Source organism: Lytechinus pictus, chromosome 19 (assembly GCF_037042905.1).
Source record: "Lytechinus pictus isolate F3 Inbred chromosome 19, Lp3.0, whole genome shotgun sequence".
In the NCBI taxonomy this organism is placed as follows: Eukaryota; Metazoa; Echinodermata; class Echinoidea; order Temnopleuroida; family Toxopneustidae; genus Lytechinus; species Lytechinus pictus.
This window is the reverse complement of record NC_087263.1, coordinates 3,145,755-3,165,976: the sequence shown is the minus strand read 5'-3', so window position 1 is coordinate 3,165,976 and position 20,222 is coordinate 3,145,755. Positions and strand designations below refer to the sequence as shown.

Sequence of the window (20,222 nt, the reverse complement as noted above, 5' to 3'; positions counted from 1 at the left end):
GGTAACTACCATGGTAATGATGATCAACAGCCAATCAAAGGATTCCATGCAACTTACCATTGGGTGGCAAAGTTACCATAATGGTATTACTCTTATGCAACGGGGCCCATGAGACCTAATGTATGCACCAAGTAAGAATGGACTAAACAGTCTTTAGTCAAAGACTTAGATGAGGAATGGGACTATATGAAATGGGAATAGGAAAAACGCTTATAGACCATATGGAATGATACCAAACAGTCTTGAGACCAAGTGCAATCGGCCCAAATTGAATTCAACCAAGCGGTCTTTAGATCATGTGAGAATAGACCAAGTGGTCTAAGAAGTATTTATATAAAGTTGGATTTGACCAGGCAGTCTTTAAACTAAATTGGATAACACCAAGTGGAATTTGACAAAGTGGTCTTTAGTTGGATATAAATAGAAAACTAGTAAGCGGTCCTTAGACCAAGTCAGATTACAAAAACTAGTAAGCAATATTTAAACCCAGTGGAATTTGACAGAGCGAGCTTTAGATGAAGTGGAAATTAACCAAGTGGTCTTCGGCCCAGTTGGACTTCGTTTGACATAGTGGTCTTTAGACCAAGTTGGTTCTGACTATAAAATTAAAGTGGTCTTTAGAACAAGTTGAATTTGACAAAGTGGTCTTTAGAACAAGTTGGTTTTGACTGAAGTGGTCCTTAGATGAACGGAAATTTGACTAAGCAGTCTTTAGACCAAGTTGGTTTTGACTAAGAAGTCTTTAGACCAACTTCGATTGGACTATGCAGTCTTTAGACCAAGTTGGTTTTGACTAAGTGGTATTTAGATGAAAGGAAATTTGACAAGCAGTTTTCAGACCAAGTTGGTTTTGACTAAGAAGTCTTCAGAACCAGTTTGATTGGACTATGCAGTCTTTGGACCAAGTGAGAATAGACCTGAGTGGCAGTGCACCCTTCTTGGTATCCACCAAACCAGACCTGCCAACCTCTAGGAATGAAAAACTATTCTGCGATAAAAAAAATGTATTTTTCCCAAAAAAAGTGTATTTCATAATAAAATGCTTGGCGCACTCGCTCATCACGGCGCTCAAGCTGCATGCAAGCTAAAATTCGCACTGCTCTTGCAGATGAAAAAAAAAACATTAAAACATGTATATATCTTCACACTGGTTTTAACAAAATGATTGAAAAAAAAGTAACCTGAAATTACATTGATCTATTAACCATATTTGTGTACGTTTTATGAAATAGAGACATATAGAGATTTTTCTCAATAAATTACGATTTAGTTTTTAAAAAAAAATTAAAAAAAACGTACTAAATACGGCTAAAATGTGCTGGTTGGCAGGTCTGCCAAACCCTTCTTACCTTCTTTTTGTTTTTGACCTGCGGCTCCGACTTGCTGTTGTTGTTGTTGCTGGAAAGCATTGATGGGTCCAAAACCGTTGGGAAATTGTGCTGTGGGGTAGAGAATCATTACATAACAAATTTGATATAAAAAGACTTGATCTACCAAAAACAAAATTCACAATTAATTTTTTATCATTTTAGGTCACGATGCATCTTCCTTTATAAGAATATCTTGTTTCTATGAAATGCACTACTCATCTTTATTCATGAAATTTGAAATACAATCAGATTTCTAAGAACTGATTACAACTGAACTAACCTTTAATTCACCCAAAATAGTTATAGTTTCATATCAAAGCATTGCATCTTCCACTGAGCATAAACTTTGACATGAGCGAAAAAATTCAATTTCCTTGTTTCAAAAGTTGGATTCGAAAAGTCAATTTCTTAGTTTTCTTTTTTACATCAACCCTGGTAAAGAGTTTTTAATATCAGCCCTGAACTTCAAAATAGGAGTTATATTTAATTTCTTGAGGCAGTTGTGTGATGCATCTCAAGAAAATTCATATTATTTTTACTTAATATATTTATTTATTCTAAAATCTGCCTCAAACTTGCAGAAAGCAGTGGAATCCAACTTCAGCGAATGTTGTAGTCAAATTTTCTTTCATATAATCCACAAGTATTAAATCAAATACCAATCCTTAACAATCAATTTATAATGAAAATATGGAATCATAAAAAAGGGATGGTATAGGTTCCCATTATAAATCCAATTGTAATTCCATTCTGGTCTTGCCAGCGATGAATTCCATATTACACATTTCTACACATTTCTATGAGATGTAATGAAACATCTCATTCAAATCTGAATAAAATGGCAGGAATTTGTAATCATAGAAATTGATCAAGCAAAATAAACAGTGTCTTCTAACAAAAATAAATAAATAATGTGTAATTCATTTACTCTTTACTCAAGACAGAGAAATAATATCAGGGAATAAGTGAATAACTTTTGAAAAATTTTGAGGCATTTTTGTGGCAAATGAGGTGCCCATTTAAAATATTAATTCAAAATATTGCCCTCCTCCTATATGTATTATATTTAAACAACATTGATCACAAAAGTTTATTTTCAACTCTTTTGAAAATGAAGACTTTTTTTCTTTCTAAGTTGTTGAATTTGGAAAATATATATGGACTATTCCAAACACAAAAATAGGCACAAAAATAGTTGTGGCATAGATGTACAAAAGATCGAGACAAAAACGTTACAAAGACAAAGTTTAACACGGAACTAGTTTCATTTTGTTGATGCCGTGGCTTGTGAGTACAAGACGAATCAAGTAATAATACAGTTATGTCTGCACAGTAAGGACTTCAAGATATACACTAGGAATTTAAACATGTAACAGTTCGTTAGGACCCACTGAAGGGGGCGCATACAGGTCAGGCATGACACTGAGAACATTTAGTACAAAAAGCTCTTGGAAACATCAAATATTGCAATTATGTGATTTTAATTGATTTTGATCGAGAGCAAAATTTCACTAAAAAACCATGTAACAGATTGATCGAACGAACGAACGAACTAGCGAGTGTTAATTGTAACGATGCATGGTAGGTCAGAATCCTTGTTTTGGGTTTAATAATAATAAATCACAGCAAACAATGCATGGTGGTTTTAAAGATAAAAATTGGAAGGAAAAAAACACGGAAGTGAAGAAAAAAACAAGCCACATCAAGCTAATCAAACCGAATGAACAGTAACAACCAACTATTGAATATGGGGATAAATTTGGTTAGAACAGCATGATATCTGTTAAACAAAACACCACAACATGACATCAAAGACTATGCATGGGACTGATGGCATATTTTACTCTGCCAAGATAGCAACAGAGAATATGACAAACACGGGAAGGTTTCTCCACTTAATATGATTAAAATGAGAAAGGTTTCCACCAATTTCAGAAAGGGGGCAAAAAAATATTCAGTATATATGAATTTGGCATTCCTGGGGTGTTTTCATGCATTTGAATAATTTTGGGGGACGTTTGTGGAAGGAGATATATAGGGGAGGAAAGTTTCCCAAATGTTCACAAATAATTATAAACATGGACAACATATGGAACCGTATAAAGGAACATAAATGGGCTAAAGAATACGTATGGTTCTAAAGTAAATTTCGGGATTACCTCACCACCAATAAAAGGGGGGGGGAGAGTAGTTTTGGGTTCGTTATTACAATTACAAAGACAAGGAGAGAAAGAGGGAAGAGGGCTGAAAGATAGAGTATGCCACAATTATTTCTTTTAATTTCATCAATCTTAAATACTTGTTTTTGGTTTACAAATGGTTCCAGTCAACCTAACATCCAGGGTTTTCCCTCTATCTAAAATCAATTTCAGTTATTTAGTTAATATTTTTGGTATCCCAAATTGTTTTTAAAAATACAACAAAAAACAAAGAAAACTGAACAGAGTTAGTGTTACAATCAATACATGTTTGGTGCTAGTCAAACAGTGGTGATAAGAATTGAATTGTGTGATTTCACACGAATCTAAATGCGACCCTTTAACCAAGAAACAAACAACTGAAAGAGAAAAATAGGTAACCTGTTTACGGAAATCGACGAATAGAAGTTCGGATTTCGGATTTAGATCTTTAAACTACATTGTATGATGTAATAATATCATATTTCTTTTAGTGTAAATCTTTTGACCTGAAACATAAAAAACTTAAGATCTAATGTTGTTTTAATATCATGTTAATTGCTTAAATCTTAACTTTCAGACAATTTCTTTTCCCTGCATTGAAACCTATGATCACTCTTGATGTTACTGGGTTAATGGTTCGGGAATAAAAACCTATCCGCAGTCTTCTTTAAAATACTAATGAAATATCTATATCTGAAACAATCATTTTGTACAAAAATTGGTCTTATTGTTTACACTGATTCCAGCCATTATCTAATTTCGAACTGAAAGTTGAGTGAAAACTGGAAATGTATCTGTATCATAAAGTCGAATGGATTATTCATCTACAATAAGTTTCATTCATATTGGAGAGGCATTAAGTCCTTATTAAAACAAGTATGTTCAGTATTGAACATTTACCGATTAATTTTTACAAATAGCATAATTCTATGTCAGATAGAACAGCTTTTTTTTTAATCTCAAATTACTATTGTTTATCAATGTAAAATAAAGGATAGTTATTAGCGTGAAAGAAAATAAATGTTTATATCATTGTTTTGACACAAATACTGGAAGTGCCAATGTTAAATCCCTAATATCTTGGGTATCATGAAGAATGATAAAAATATAATAAATATAAGAGGATATTTTTGTGTGATTATGTTTCTGACAAACCTGTATACTGCTGTATCCCTGAATATGCTTGCGTCAAGGCGGTAAGGTCAATATTGGCTGTGGGGGCGGTTGCGGCCCCTGTGCCCGCCAAACCGGCCGCCGTGCCCAAACTACCGACCCCGGCTACACTGCTCGACAGCCCCGTGCCTGGTCAGGTCGGGTCAAAGTTCAGGTCACGCCAAGGGTGAAAGTTGAAAGGTCACACATCATGGTGGTGGGGAAAAAGACAGCAAATTTTTGGATGGTGTTTAGAAAAACTGCATGCATTTTTTTTTTTCAACTTTCCATTCAAGATTCTCTTCTTTTTTTTTATTCACACATTTTCTTCTTCCAATTCATAAATGACAAGAATGAGATGGAATTTTCAGCATATCAAACATTTGAAAGATACCATTACAAAGAAAAGTTACCCGAATGATGCGATGCATGAGATAGGCAAGTATAATGCATAGAAAACGGCGGTCATTTGTGTGTGATAATATCCCGTCAAAACCATCCATGAACACGGCAAATTCCTTTCGATTGCTTGTGATTGTTTCTGTCTGTTTTGATTGTTCAGATTTTCGATCCATTGGTTGTCAATTTTTTAAGAATAAGGTCTTTTTAGAGGATGTTATTTCAGAATCAAACGCACATGGTCGAATTGTGAATCACAAGAAAATTGAACAAACAAATTTCTCTATTTCTCTAAAGAACATTGCTATTAAAGAGCGAAGCAGTGGAATGCTGGTGAGTTTCAGGTGCTGTCAAAATTAACTTTTACCACACAAACTCAAAACATGATCGAAATTACAACAAAATAATCAACAACCAACATGTATTATCAAAAAGGAAAGTTTTCCAAGACATGGAAAAAGGAAAAAAATGGGTAGAAAATTTGTGCGGGTGTAATTAATGAGACTGCCTACACGAAATTCGTCGCAACAAACAGAATTCATAACAAACGCAATCAACTGTCAAAACAATTTTTGGACATAACTTTTGTGCTAGAATTTTGTTAATGAACGAGAAGTTACGAACAATTAAACAAGAGAGTATATATTATCGTCGACTGATTTTTCAGCTTGCTGGATGACCGGATGCCCTCTTCAGAGTTTGGTTTTAAAGGGATATTTCACACAAAGGCTTAATAATTTGAAGGATAAACTAACAAGAAAGTAACACGCAACATCGTAACAGGAAGGATAGATGATGTAAAAAAAAATAAAACAAATGATGCACTTGTGTAGAGACATGGTAATTCAGTCCTAGGTTTTATCAGGTTTATAACATACATGTACAAGCAAATTCTACTGAGACTTGGAAAATTGAGGGGGGGGGGGGTGGGGGGGACGTACAAAAACGATTCTTGGTTAGGTTTACATTAAACATTCTGGTTTGTACGATGGAAGGGGGTCAATGGGGGAACATGAACATACACATATCAAACAAATGCAGAATATAGGATTAGATTGGGGACAAAATAGGTCCATATGTGAACAGATCAAATATTTTCTTTTCCTCGACAATATTGGACGAATTCAAAGTCAACATGGATGAATTGATTAACAGTGTATATCCAACATGTTACGAGAACAGAAGCCATGATATTATTTTGCCAAAATATAACAATGAAGGGAGAGAGAGATATATAGTATATATAGCATGGGATATATATGAATATTTAAAAGAAATTAACAGGCTTCAAAATGCATAAATGCTTAGCAAAAGGAATATAACTAATGTTGATAAATATTATTCCTATCTCTATTGCTACAAGCTATATCATAATATTAAACATCTGGAAATGGGAAGGGTTATAATTTTTAATATATCACCCTAACAATGTGCTATCTGCCAATTATATTTTCTAAAGTTTGAATTTCTGGTCAATGGTATTTATTATGGCCGCTCTCCCTTTGGCTCAAAGCCACTTGGAATTATAAATCTTGATAAAAATGTGTTAAAATATAGAGCAGTTTTTGTGAACTTTTCACATCAGGTAATAAAAAGTGTGAAGTACAATATTTCAATGTTTACAAATGTTTAATTTAAAGCCCATATTCAAAAAAAAAGTTTAGACTTTTTTTTTAATGCAAAGTTCAATTAAAAGTGAAAAGGAAAACCACAATATTTCTTCTGACAGCAAATTTGATCATACATTTTATTAAAAACACACCCTTTTAGATGCACCTATTAAAAAAAGCTTCTTATATGCTTCTTGAAAAACATAACATACACAGCAAACTGTTTGCAATTCCAATTTCCTCAAATCTAGTCATGACAATCAAAGTTACCCAAGCATTCAAAATTAACACAAGCTAATCAAAATAATCTCATCCAGAAAAGCGTTAGTTCATTGTCATGAACAAAATGCAAATATACTAAAGATTCTCCCAAATCAAAATGACTTGTTTTTATTTTGCTTCAAGTGGGGAATACAGGAATAGGTCGGGGTAGACTTTTGACATGACAACCTACAACAAGGCATGCTGCAGAGCGTAATGAAAATCAATTGAGAATAAAGATTGTATAGATAGATAAAAGATTAACAGGAAGCCTTTGGAATAGGCAGGTGCTTGTATTTTCCATGATAAATTGACTGTTTAATTGCTAATAATTCAAATGATTCAGGCTATTCGATTCTTAAATCAGAATTTGAAGAAAAAAAGACGATTTAAGAACCAGAATGCACATCAATTGGTATGACAGCTGTAATCAAAAGTCAATATCAAAATTAGAAATGATAATTTTTTTCTTAACAAATACAGGTTGAAATAATTTCTTAGGAGAATTTATCAAATAAATGAACAAATAATGTTTGTCAACAGTATGCAATTTAATTTTTATCATTACATTGTGATAACACAGAACTTGATTTTCAATAATGTGACATATTCTAAAAGAGATAAATAGGAGTGTTTCACAAAGCAAATAGTCAGTGATTTTTACTGACTCATTCTTTCTGAGCCAATCAGATGCAAGGATTTCAGTAGCTTTTAACAGTACTCAGTGACAAATCACTGTTTATTTGTTTCATGAAATGCCCTCAAGGTTTTCGCTCAGCTATGAACCCAATGCAACCCAAAACGGTGGAATGCGACACAATAATAAAACCAACAAATAAGAAATAATGTAAAAAAGGAGGGAAAATGCAGGCAGCAAACAAAACAAAAGAACAAGATGAAATCATTCCAGGTTTGGTAGGTTTTTGGTGTTAGTAAAATGCAGGAAGGTTGACTTTAAACACCACCTACCTGCTAAGCCCTGTAAACCCGCTGTTAGTCCCGTCATACTCGATGTCGTGTTAGTTCCGGCTCCTACAAAAAGACAGAAAAAAATGGATTGCTATCGATTACTAGGTCAAGTAACTCCCCTACTGTAGTAGAAGCAGTATAATTCATTCTTGAATTACTAAATTTAAGTTTATATGGTTGTTGAAAGGTCTGTAAGGAAATTCGTTAAAAAAAGCAAAACTGCAAAAATACCCACCCCTTCCCTTAGACACAAGATAAACGTTCAAGAACAAATATTATCAAGGGAACAATTTAACTTCTGAAATGTGTCTATATTCTGAAATATGACGCAGGAGATGTCAGAAAAAAAATATAACATAAGATACAAGAACGATAAATTTGGTACATCTTTTTTTTTACAGGTCTATTAATTCAATCTCCATAGACTTTAAACAAAAGCGAGCCAGGACCCGTTTCATAAAATTTATTACGGACAAGTGTTAACATTCCATGATAAAATGGGTATTGTTTCACAACAACATTTGCTGAGATTCTGTGACAAATTTGCTCTGTAATTAGCCAGTCAATGCAGGTGACTCCATGAACAGGTTAAATGAAACATGTCCTGGGTTTGGTTTCATAAAAACAATATATCAATAACAAATGCTGGAATTGAAGAATAAATTTTTTTTCTCAACCAATCAAATGAACCTATTTCAGTAGCTTATGATTAGAAGCTAGTAATTTGTCATTGATAACATTTCAATAAATAAGACCTACTTGTAGTTTGGAAGCCAACATGTTAATAACCTCATTTTGCCTATCTAACCAAATAGCACTCCCCAAAATAAAAAAAGTTATGTTGAACACAAGAAATGGTGGAAGCACAACACACAAAGGAAAAGTGCAACAAAATGAATGAATAAATATTGAAGATAATGTGAAGAAATAAAAAAATCATATAAAATACAAAATAATATCAAACATAACAAAACCATACAATCATATTTAAATCATGAATAGAAAAGAGTAGAAAAAAAGCACATTGGAATATTGAATAAAGATATGGGAACAAGGCCCTGGTACATGAATGATACAATCGATTGTATTATCAAATTTAATTGTAACTCAATGGCAAACTGTGTACAAAAGAGTTTTATCAATTTAGAATAATCAATTGCATTGCTTCATGCAAACAGGGCCCTCTAATAAGAAGGTTGAGGTCTTGCAAAGAAAATTTAGAAGGGGAAAACAATAAATCGGGTAATATTATAAAATTTTATGAATATTGGATATGGAATATATTTCCTGTCTGTTAAGATATACAGGTAGAAGTATACTGTTGAAAACCAGCAAGGCCTGGTTGAGGGCTTGCAAAGAAAATTAAAAAAGGGAGAACAATAATTGGGTAATATAAGAAAATTTAATGAAAATTGGATAAGGAATATATTTCCTGTCTGTTAAGATATACAGGTAGAAGTATACTATTGAAAACCAGCAAGGCCTGGGGGCCGTTTCATAAAGCTGTTCGTAAGTTAAGAGCAACTTTAAGAACGACTGGTGAAGCTTTCTTACACGCGTAACCATCGTCAATGAATATACCATTTCCCCCCGCATTTCCACAAAAAAAGGATCACCAGTCGTTCTTAAAGTCGCTCTTAACTTACGAACAGCTTTATGAAACACCCACCAGGTATCACAAATAACTGCAACTGATCCAATCAATCTCAAATATGGACACCCAGTGACACTATCATCCAGGATGCATGTCCATTCAGACTGTTTTCAAAATACGACAAAACGCTGACATCCATCATAATCTGTTTTAATTAACTAAAAGCAGCATGCTCCTATTTTGTTGACAAACATATACATAATCCTATACACAACTAGATGAAGAACTATGACACTAGTGGCTTTCCACACTTGTAATTGATTGGATCAATCGCAACCCATTGTGGTACATGGCCAAGATGTATATGCAGAAATCTCTAATTTACTTTCTTGGTGATGAAGTTTGATTTGAAACAATTTGACAGCTAGATATTAATGTTTCCCTTTGTATAATCAAAATTTAATTATAGCTGTGATGATTTAAGGGGCTTTCACTATTGCTCTTTAGATCGTTTGCGATCATTTGGTCACAATATATGTTGTCGCAACGGTTGTAAGCAGTCGCACCACCAGTTGTGAAAGGGGCTTAACGTACCTATAGCCAGAAAATGTTTTGCGAATTCTTATCAATACTCCATATGAATGTCAACTTCTCATATCTACTTTAAAATTGTCATGGTATTTCCCTTTCCAATTACAATTATCAATCAAAATCAAAATCTTCATAGACCCTATGCCAGTATTCAATTCAGTACCCATATTTAATAAGCAAAACTGTTACTATTTTGCTTGGAGAAGAAATCTACTCAATCGCATTCAATTCCGTACTGGGCAATTTACTTTTTAAAGGCCCATTTCAAACCAAATTAGAATAAGCGTGATGTTACACTCTCATGGAAGTAACAAAATTAATGCATCGCACAAAAATTTTGGCGTAATATTCTGCACAGCTCAGCTTATTAAATATACTTTAATCTTGCAATCAAGTCTTTGTAAGAGAAGTGTCTTATGAAAAAAAAAATCATAAAATGAAAATAAAAATTGCGATTTAAGTAAAATACCTAATTAGCTTTAATACTTGAGTATTGAATTGAATATAGGCCAAGATGTCATGAGAGTGTTTCCAAGTGGTGAAGGGTGATTCCACAAAAAGGGTGCAAAATGCAGTAGTCAAATAAAATTTGAAAGGTGCGCAAGATGCTTGAGAAGCTTTAACAGAATGGTTCGAACACAAGTGATAACAACAGCTACGAATATTGGATGAATAATAGGGTACAACCAAATTGTCAAAGGTGGAGAAAGAGTAACATTGATATGATCATATGAAATACAGTGGTAGTTGTAGAGAAGGTGGTGGTAGAGGTGATGCTGATGATAGCGTTGGTAGTGGTGGTGGTGATGATGGTGGAGGAGATGACTACTATTAAGAATATAATGGCAATTATGAAAATGATGATGATGATGACGATAGTAGGGATAGTGACTATGATGGTAATGATGGTGATTGCAGCTGTGGTTATGATTATGGAAATGTGAGTAGGAGGTGGAGGTGAAGGAGGAGGAAGAGGATGATGATTATTACTACTATGATGATGATAAAGAGGAAATTAAGATGATGATGATGGTGGTGTTGATGATGGTGGTGATGGTGATGATGACGACGATGACGACGACGATGATGACAATGACGATGGTGATGGTGGTGATGATGATGATAGTAATGATGATGATGAAAATGGTGGTGGCGATGATGATGATAGAGATGATGATGGTGATGATGATGTTGATGATGATAGAGGGATAGTCAAAGTAACTATGATAGTACTGATAGTGATTACAGCAGTGGTTATGATTATCAAAATGTGAGGAGGTGGTAGTGGTGGAAGAGAGGAAAGAGAGAATGATGATGATGATGAAGAAGATGGTGGTGATGATGATGATGATGGTGTCTTGGGGTACTAGCTATATATATATCAATAACAAGGTGCAAAATGATAATCAAGCGATCATAAAATGAAGATGAATCATTAGCTGCATTATAAGTGCAATGAAAGAGACTTTTGAACTGACATTACTACACTAACAAAATTCTGATTGAACAAAATAACAATAATTGATGTAAAATACAAGACAAACAAATACAAACATAGAACAGAATTGAATGAAAATTGATAAATACTGCCACGTAACACACTAAAACTTGTACTCTACTTTCTAAAATTTTGTGTTTTTGTTTTTTACCCGTCCTGACCCTAAAGAGTCGATAAATAAATAATCCCAAGAAACTTTGGCGATTTTTGAGCATTTTGCTACTTTCAACAAAAATATAAATGAAGTTAGTAAATTACAAGCACGTGCACGTACGTGGGTATGGAAACGTTTAAAGGGGGAAATTAAAGACATGAAAAGCAGACAAAATGCAACATAACAATGAAAGCACACACACACACACTCAACAAACGAAAAAGTGATTTTGATTAAAACCTTTTGGTAAGCCTCTGAAGCCAGCTAACGATGGATTTGAGCCCATTCCAGATGGACCTGCTCGGAGCGATTGCCGTTAGAATTTTGTTTTTTCGAAATTTTTGAGGTTTGCCAGCGAAAGGAATTTAAAAGGGAAACGAGGGAGAAAAAGGACAGGAAAAAGAAAAACAAAAACAAGACATCATGAATGAATAGTTCATTTCTTCAGCAAGTACTAATGACATTTACACATTTGAGATGTTGGTTTATTACGTAATCAATATGGCAATGTATATTAGCAACAATGTTATTAAGACAATGATTGATTTTATGTAGCAGTTAGTTACATCTTAAGATGCATTGTTGTTACAATTCCCAAGTTGTCATATTTTGTCGTCTACTGATTATAGAACGAAGCTATCGAGCTAAGAATGGGTTAGAAGAGTTACGTGAGGCTCCCGCATTCAATATGAAATATATTCATGCAATTACCTCCTCAACTAAAACCCCTCATCTCCTGTATGTGTTATACACAGTTCAACTTAATGTTGATTAAAAATGAAACACATATCAAAGGATGCTTTGCCATGATTAATTTCAACATTGACAAATCAAATGTTTATCTTATAAATCATAAGTTCATGTAATTCTCTCATTTTTTTGCTATCTAATTTATAAAGAATCGCATTTATTTGTCCCAATTAAACAACATTTAAACAATGGCCCCCAAAAGATTCATCAGCAGTTTATTTATGCACCTGCATGTATTTATGTTTTTACGATTGCATTCAATATAATACTTATAAAATTAAAAGATATTACACAGAAAATATCTGTTCTTTCAGTCCATTCATACAACCCAGGAAGCATATGAACGATTTCCTGTTTAAAAAATTCTTTTACATGCACCAATGATTCTAATACTTAAATGATAGCACTTATTATAATCCCAGTTATTCACAAGGCCCCTTACGACAAGGGGCTAAAATATTGTCAATCCCATCACTGGAGTCATTGTGTACTTTTTCCACTCCTGGGGAGTATTCCAGCCAGACACTTTGTAAGGTGCTTACAATGCCGGGCAAATACAATGACTATTGCATCCTACCAGGTAACACCTGGGTGGAGAGAGGCAAATCTAGATGCTCATGCCATGGGGGGATTTGAACCCATGGCCCTCCTATTAAAAGGCATGAGTCTGAACCACTATACCACGACAATTCCCCCAACTACAACAATACAAAGGCAAGGCTGAATACAAAGTTTATCATGGCAAAGATTAGTTAAATTAAGAGATGAATAGTAAATTGTTTCCATGGATACGTGATCATACTCTTCCATGCTTACAACCTGCAAATAAATGAAATGAATTAGTCCATTAGGTCATGTCACATGCGATCACAATGTTAAGATGAGGGAAATTTGTAATATATATTTCAGGACACAAAATGCAACAAGGTATAGTATATTGCATGATGATACAATAAAGGATGGCACACATTGCATGCATGTTTTAGCGAGGAAGATTATTTAGGATGTGGAACTTGCGACTAAGCAAGTAGCAGAGGACGAAATCATATAAGAAAAAAATATGATGTACCATATGATACATAACCATGAGGCGATGTTTAGTTTATAATGAACAAATATGATCTCGATGTCCATCAATTATATCAATAAAAAACAGAAATGTACTGTGTGAAAGAAATTTAGTGTTGCTTCTTTTCTTAGACTTAATAGAAACTAAAATCGACTTCAATTTTCTTTTTTTTTTGGGGGGGTGGAAGCGGATTCTACTTATAATGCGTAATTTTTCTTTATTTCCTTCATTTTTGAAACATTGTTTTCTCTTTGATTACTTTGGATATTATAATACATGGCTCAAATGACATATTCACAATTCAGCATGAAAAATGACTTTTTTTTAATCATTGGAAAATGGTAAAAGTTAGGTTGGTAAAAACAATAAAAATTCCACTTAAGATGACAATGGTGATGGTTGTGATGACAATGACATTAAAACATTAAAATAGCATAACATATCAAAATTCAACTTCAAAATTCAAATTCATTTTTGCACTGGAAGAAAGGTCATTATTTGATGATTACTATAAGTACCACACAGTGAATATAATATTACAAATGGACATGCAAATTAGCTGTTAAGGCATTCCAACATGCACCATAGTGTAGAACAAGATTTAAGAATATCATGTGAACAGAACACAATTTGGTACTGCAAAGGATAAATAACACATGCATTTGCATTATGAATACATCACTTTTTTTAAAGAACAATAACATTACAAACGACACTACTATCTAATTTGTCCTTGTAGGGATAAAAATATTTCATAAAACTGCTAAATTTATAGATTTTAAATTAATTTTCAGATAAAAAGCTGCTGCAAATACATTTTCCTTTTATTTTTCGTTTTTTTTATAAATATAATCTTAGAGCATTTTTTTTCTCAAAGAGCAGAGGCAATGGTTGAATAAGCAATATATAAAAAACAATATAGACTACTTAATACAATGAATTATCAAAACAAAATAGGCAGGGGAAATAAATGACAAAATTATATCCATAAAACAAAGTACATTTATAGGCCAGCAGTACAAAGAGACAAGATGACACAAGACACACAAACACACACATGGATGGCAAACAAACAAGTACAAACAGACACAAACGTAAAAGCCCATGAAGAATAATCTAGGGTATCACATACAAAATATGTTGAAAACTGAAGCAGGATAACAAAAGTACATAAACATACATGAACATCAAGAGTAAAAATGTGACAGTATTGCAACAGAAACACACAGAGAGGGGCAAGAAAAACTATGCACACATGAACGAACAAATGCATACATACACAAACATATACAAACTATACAAAGTATGGAAGAAAATTGAAGAACGTATACCCTACTCATTAGCCAGATATAATAAATATATATCAACAAATACTTGACATATGCAACAAGAACATTATACACAAGACAAACATACAAAGACAAAAAAAAACCAGTTGTTTGTTTGCTGATTCTTTTGTTGCCCACAATTTAGGCTATTTATGAATACAAAAAAAACAACATACAACCCATATGAAACAATGACACAAAGAGACAAACACTTAGAAAAGAGAAGACGCCCATGTTCATTTGCCTGCAACCCCCCCCCCCCCCCCCCCCACCCACTAAATATGACTTATTTTTCTGTTTTGGCTTTTCTTTGCATTTTGTCTATTTTTCTTTGTAAAAGTCCTTTCCCTGTTGTACGGTAATCAGGGGATAGACCTTGATAGGCCAATGGCTTTCTGTCTTTCCCCCACATCCGCCGTACAGCAGAGATAGTTGTTCTTTACTATCTGTTTATGACTTCTAATACTTGTCAATATCTGTTCTGTTGTATAAGCATTTTATTTATGTATTTTTGTGTATTTTCAAAGAGATGTGAAATTAATGAATCTGAAACTGTAGATTCTGTAATATGACAGTATACAAACATACATACACACACTGCATAACAGGAAAAAAAGAAGAAAAAAACAAACAGTAAAACGATGAGACAAAGAAACAAAAAAGGTTAAAGAGAAAAGACAAGACACCTGTGTTCGTCTGCAGATTCTGTTGTAGGCCGCTGTGAAGGCCAGTTAACCCTGCCACGAGAGAATTGGTATTGGCGGTCGGTGTGATGGTCGACGACGCAGTCGAGGCCGTTCCGCCTGTTAAAAAGACGAGAGAGATAACTAGACAACACACACAAACAACAACAATAACAATCAACAAAGCGATTGTGACATCAAAATACAAGGTAGAAGGGTTGGACGTGGTGATTAAATGTGCTATCAGGGAAGATATCTACAATGTTCACTTCTTATTCTAAGAGTGACGTGTATCTGGTGACCTAATTATCTTTTTTTTTCTTTAGAATCTTCAAACATAAGTTCAACCTTCTTTTGATTCCTTTGTGAATGACAATAATAAGAACATTTGAAAACATAGGATGACATTCTTATGTTTTGCCCATATTCGATGTGTATGTACACTTCAGATATTGTTATGTGAAATTGGATTTGCACCAGATTTTTTTATAATTTTTATATTAAATCTAAGGAAAAGTAAGAAGTGCAAAGAATAGGAAGGGGAACATTTACACTCTAGGATTGGCAGAACAAATTCATTTTTGACAACAAAAAAACATGTACACATGAAAAATACAGACATATTATTTCAATATCTTGCACATGGGATAGCTAACAATTCTACATTAAATACAAACATGCAAGCTATACACATGTCGGTATAGGAAAAAAAAAAACAATGGACATATTTACATTGGGATCTCAGAAAGACAACCATTTACTAAAGTTTGACAAAATATCCACATGTTTGAGTTATGCGTGGAGTAGGAAAATTTGCATATTTGTGGGTGCGGGTGACTTTTGAACACATATTTCCTTGCAAATAGTGGGGGTTTGGAGCTGAGACTATGGTGATGCAATATTGAATGCATAGAGAAATGGTAAATACTCGAATTTGGTTAAGACATTTAGGCACATGTACATGACACCTTTATAACTGTGCCATCGATGCTTGGTCATAACATGGTAGAGCACAGATATTGCTTACACAATACATATATTTACAAGGAAAGTTAAATATTGCATATGAACACTTCCACATTTAGCCCCCCCCCCCCCCATTCACTATACACTGTGGCTGGCTGATATAGACAGTTTGGAGTCTAGTCTTCACTCTGATCATGGTATGATTGGTTAAAGTGTAAAATTTGAGTCTGTGTTGCAGACTACCCCCATCCTCCTCTTTCCTTACCTTACTTGAAAATCATTTGATAATATAACATAATATGAAGCACATGACTGCCATTGTATATAAAGTCATTTATGAAATGCTTGCATTGACCAGTGAAAATAACAGTAGCATGTATATTGCACAAGAACATAATGGTCATTACAATATATGTACCAACACACATCAATACACAGAGAGGGGATAATGGGCTTGAAAAAAAAATGACCCTTAAGAAAAATCATCAAAACATATCCCAAGGGTGTTAAGTCAATTGTTACCATGGCGATTAGTAATGATACAATGATGAGAGGCCATGTTGTAGCGACAAATGAGCTCATTATGATGAAACAATGGAGTGTAATGAAAAAGTGGATAAACATCGAAGCCGATGTGTGTATGCGCATATTATCTCCTACATCAACATATTTTCTTTTATGAATACAATGGATGCGGGGAAGGACGAGGTTAGGAGAGTAAGGATCTATTAGTGCCCTTTCACACATTAACGTTAATCTGCCTCAAACTAATAGCCAACAGCGTAACAATATCTATAAGAATTAATACTTTATCTATATCTTATACATGGAAGGTTAAATATTTAATGATTACTGATGTTTCCAAGTTATTTTAAAAAGTGGGGCCAATTCATACATGTACAAGCAGTTGCGTTTTCTTTGAACCCTTCACATGTAAAATATTGTATGTGTCATGTAAATGATTTGTACATATATTTTTTCAATTGTAGAAATTAAGTTGAATTTTGAGTTTGAATGTCTTCATGTGGGTGCATTGTTGTCTAGTGGTTCTGACAATCGTCTTTCAAAATGAGAGCCATGGCTTCAAATGTTTTCCTTCCGAAAGCAATATATCCACATGTGGGTTTATTTTCAAGTGGTCTAATGCCAATTCGTTCAATTCCCAACTCGTCTACTATCATTTGGTCTATCATTAATTCGTCCACTATCCACATGGTCTAGTTGCTATTTCGTCCATTCACCATTTCATCTAATAACCATTCGGTCCAAGAGCCATTTAGTTCATATACCATTTGGTCTAATTGGACTAAGTGTTCATTGGGCGAAATGAATGAAAATAATATGGATATTAGACCAACTGGTTATGAGACGAAATGGTGATTAGACGAAGTGATGAATGGACCAAATGGTTATTGTACAAAATAGTTGTTAGACCAAATGTTGATTGACAGAATGGCATTAGACTTAATCAAGGTAGACCATGTTGTGAGTGGATGGGTTGGTAATAGACGAAGTGGCAATTTACCAATATGTGCTACACTCGACCCAGGTGAGGTGAATGGGTACCTGGCGGGTTTGATACTTTGAATGCACTGAGCACTGCTCATAAGTGGTAGCTCAAGCTAACACCGGGTAAGTAATAATGTTAGGATTCACTAGTAATTACATGTCACAAGTAAGTATATGGAAGGGTTATATTCTTTTAATATTGTCGTGCACCTCAGAATAGAATATTTCTTAGTGGTAGAGAGCACAATATAAATGCCTATCATTACTTGGATGTAGCTGTCATGTTTAATGATTGGTGTATTATTTCATGCGTGAATATGATTAGATTTTAGGTGTGAACGGGGTATGATGTCATGCGTTGAAATGTCAAGAGGGATGGAAGTGGCATGTGTCCTTCATAGCGAAGAATGCATAGGGAAACCATTGCCTACTGGAACCGGATAGTTCCTGTACAAAGCCTAAGGGGGTCTTAAAAATAGTAGTCGACCGGTTAACCCATTGCTTACTGGAACCACGTAGCTCCTGTACAGAGCCTATGAGAATTCCAGCACTTGGTAGTCAGTGGGTTAAGAATAACTGCAGGCAAGAAGGTGCCACGCATGCTTTGGTATGAAAAGACAGTAGAATTTGAAAATATAGGTTTTGAGGAAGGAAAGATAAACAGGTTACTAACGATAATTAATGAATTGCACTCACAACTCATTTGGTCTAATCCAACTTGGTTTGATTTTTTTAAAAATATTTATATGGCAACTTGGTTCGATTTGACTTTGTCTTAACCGACTTGTCCCGATACATTTCGGTCTACAATCCATCTTGGTCTCGTCCGACTTTGTAAAATCCCACCTGGCTAATCCATTTTTATCTAATCCAACATGGGTAATCAAGATGTGTCTTATCCTCACTTAGTCTTATTAATCTTTGTCTAACCAGTCTTCTTTTTTTTTCAAACGATATTCCTTTATTTCCATTCCTTTATTCCTTTATTTCTTGTTTGTTTATGTTTAGCTATTGCACTGCTTTATTATTCGAACATGATTTATATGTCATTGTATTTCTGATAATTCATTTTGTTTAACTTATTTTATTCCAACTATTTACTTAATAAACGTCATTGTTTTTATTATTATCATTATTTTGTATTTCCCAACTTTAGTAGGCTGTTTTCTTAGCTAATTTGTCATATGAAAATACTTTACACTACATTTCCTTTCTTGTTTGTTAAAATGTTCAATTATATTAATGTATTCTACTTATTCGTTTTGTAAAGCGCTTAGAAACACCATGTATTAAGCGCTATATAAATACAATGAATTATTATTATTATCCAATGTTGACAAATCCAAATTGGTGTAGGGACAGTGATTTTCCGCGATCGCGGAAAACGGACGGAATTCACGGAAAGGGTGTTTTGAAACGGAAAGTGTCATTTCAAACGGAAAATCACGGAAAACGTATTTTCCCTCAGAATACACAGAATAGCAACAGAAATTACTCCAAAATCACAACAAAATGAGAATATTAAATGGCCACAAAACCCCAGAAAACACGATCTCACTTCGCTACTTTCATGACAATTCACACATCGTGACTGCACTCGACATCAGCACACTTGATTGTAGCCCGCACCGTACCCGTACCCTGCCGGCGCCGGGTTGGGCTTCACATGCACACACATATCGTTCACTGCACGGTCGTGTGTTGCTGCCCTCTACGTTTGAAGATGTAACAGCACGATATCGTGGTCTCAAAATCCAAGATGGCGGATTGGCAAAAGCCGTTGACTGATGATAACGATGTCCAAAAAACCCCAAAATTATCGATGAAATATCATTTCACCTTGAAATAATGCTAATAATGTGAAAGGTGAGGATGTATGCATGCTAAATGGGGTTGGAAAAATATTTAATGCACCCGCATAGATCCGATTAGAACGGATTCTATTGTGTTGTTGGTACAGTAGCAGATACAAATTTTGACCAGTGCAAGTGTACGGTATTCAATGTGTAAACGGAATTGTCACTTTTCCGTGTGTACAAAGTCTATGGGGGAAACAGAATTTCCGTTTTCTGACATGCTGAAACGGAATTTGAGATTTTCTGAAACGGAAAAGGCAATTTTTTGAAACGGAAAATCACT

The 20,222-nt window shown here is 34.1% G+C and overlaps 1 protein-coding gene across 43 annotated transcripts in view; it reads right to left on the bottom strand.

Annotated features, from left to right (window-relative positions):
- Window positions 1-20,222, bottom strand: part of LOC129282401 (CUGBP Elav-like family member 1) — a 44,763-nt gene that overhangs the window by 11,819 nt on the left and 12,722 nt on the right. For 9 of the 43 annotated variants that reach the window (XM_064113705.1, XM_064113709.1, XM_064113706.1 and 6 more), the window contains 5 exons: window positions 15,612-15,728; window positions 12,019-12,075; window positions 7,942-8,004; window positions 4,706-4,852; window positions 1,350-1,439 (listed from right to left, as the gene is read on the bottom strand). In XM_064113705.1, the coding sequence (XP_063969775.1) occupies window positions 1,350-1,439; window positions 4,706-4,852; window positions 7,942-8,004; window positions 12,019-12,075; window positions 15,612-15,728 (474 nt within the window). The remainder of the gene's footprint in view (window positions 1-1,349; window positions 1,440-4,705; window positions 4,853-7,941; window positions 8,005-12,018; window positions 12,076-15,611; window positions 15,729-20,222) is intronic. The other 34 variants (XM_064113722.1, XM_064113729.1, XM_064113723.1 and 31 more) reach the window with 5 other exon arrangements.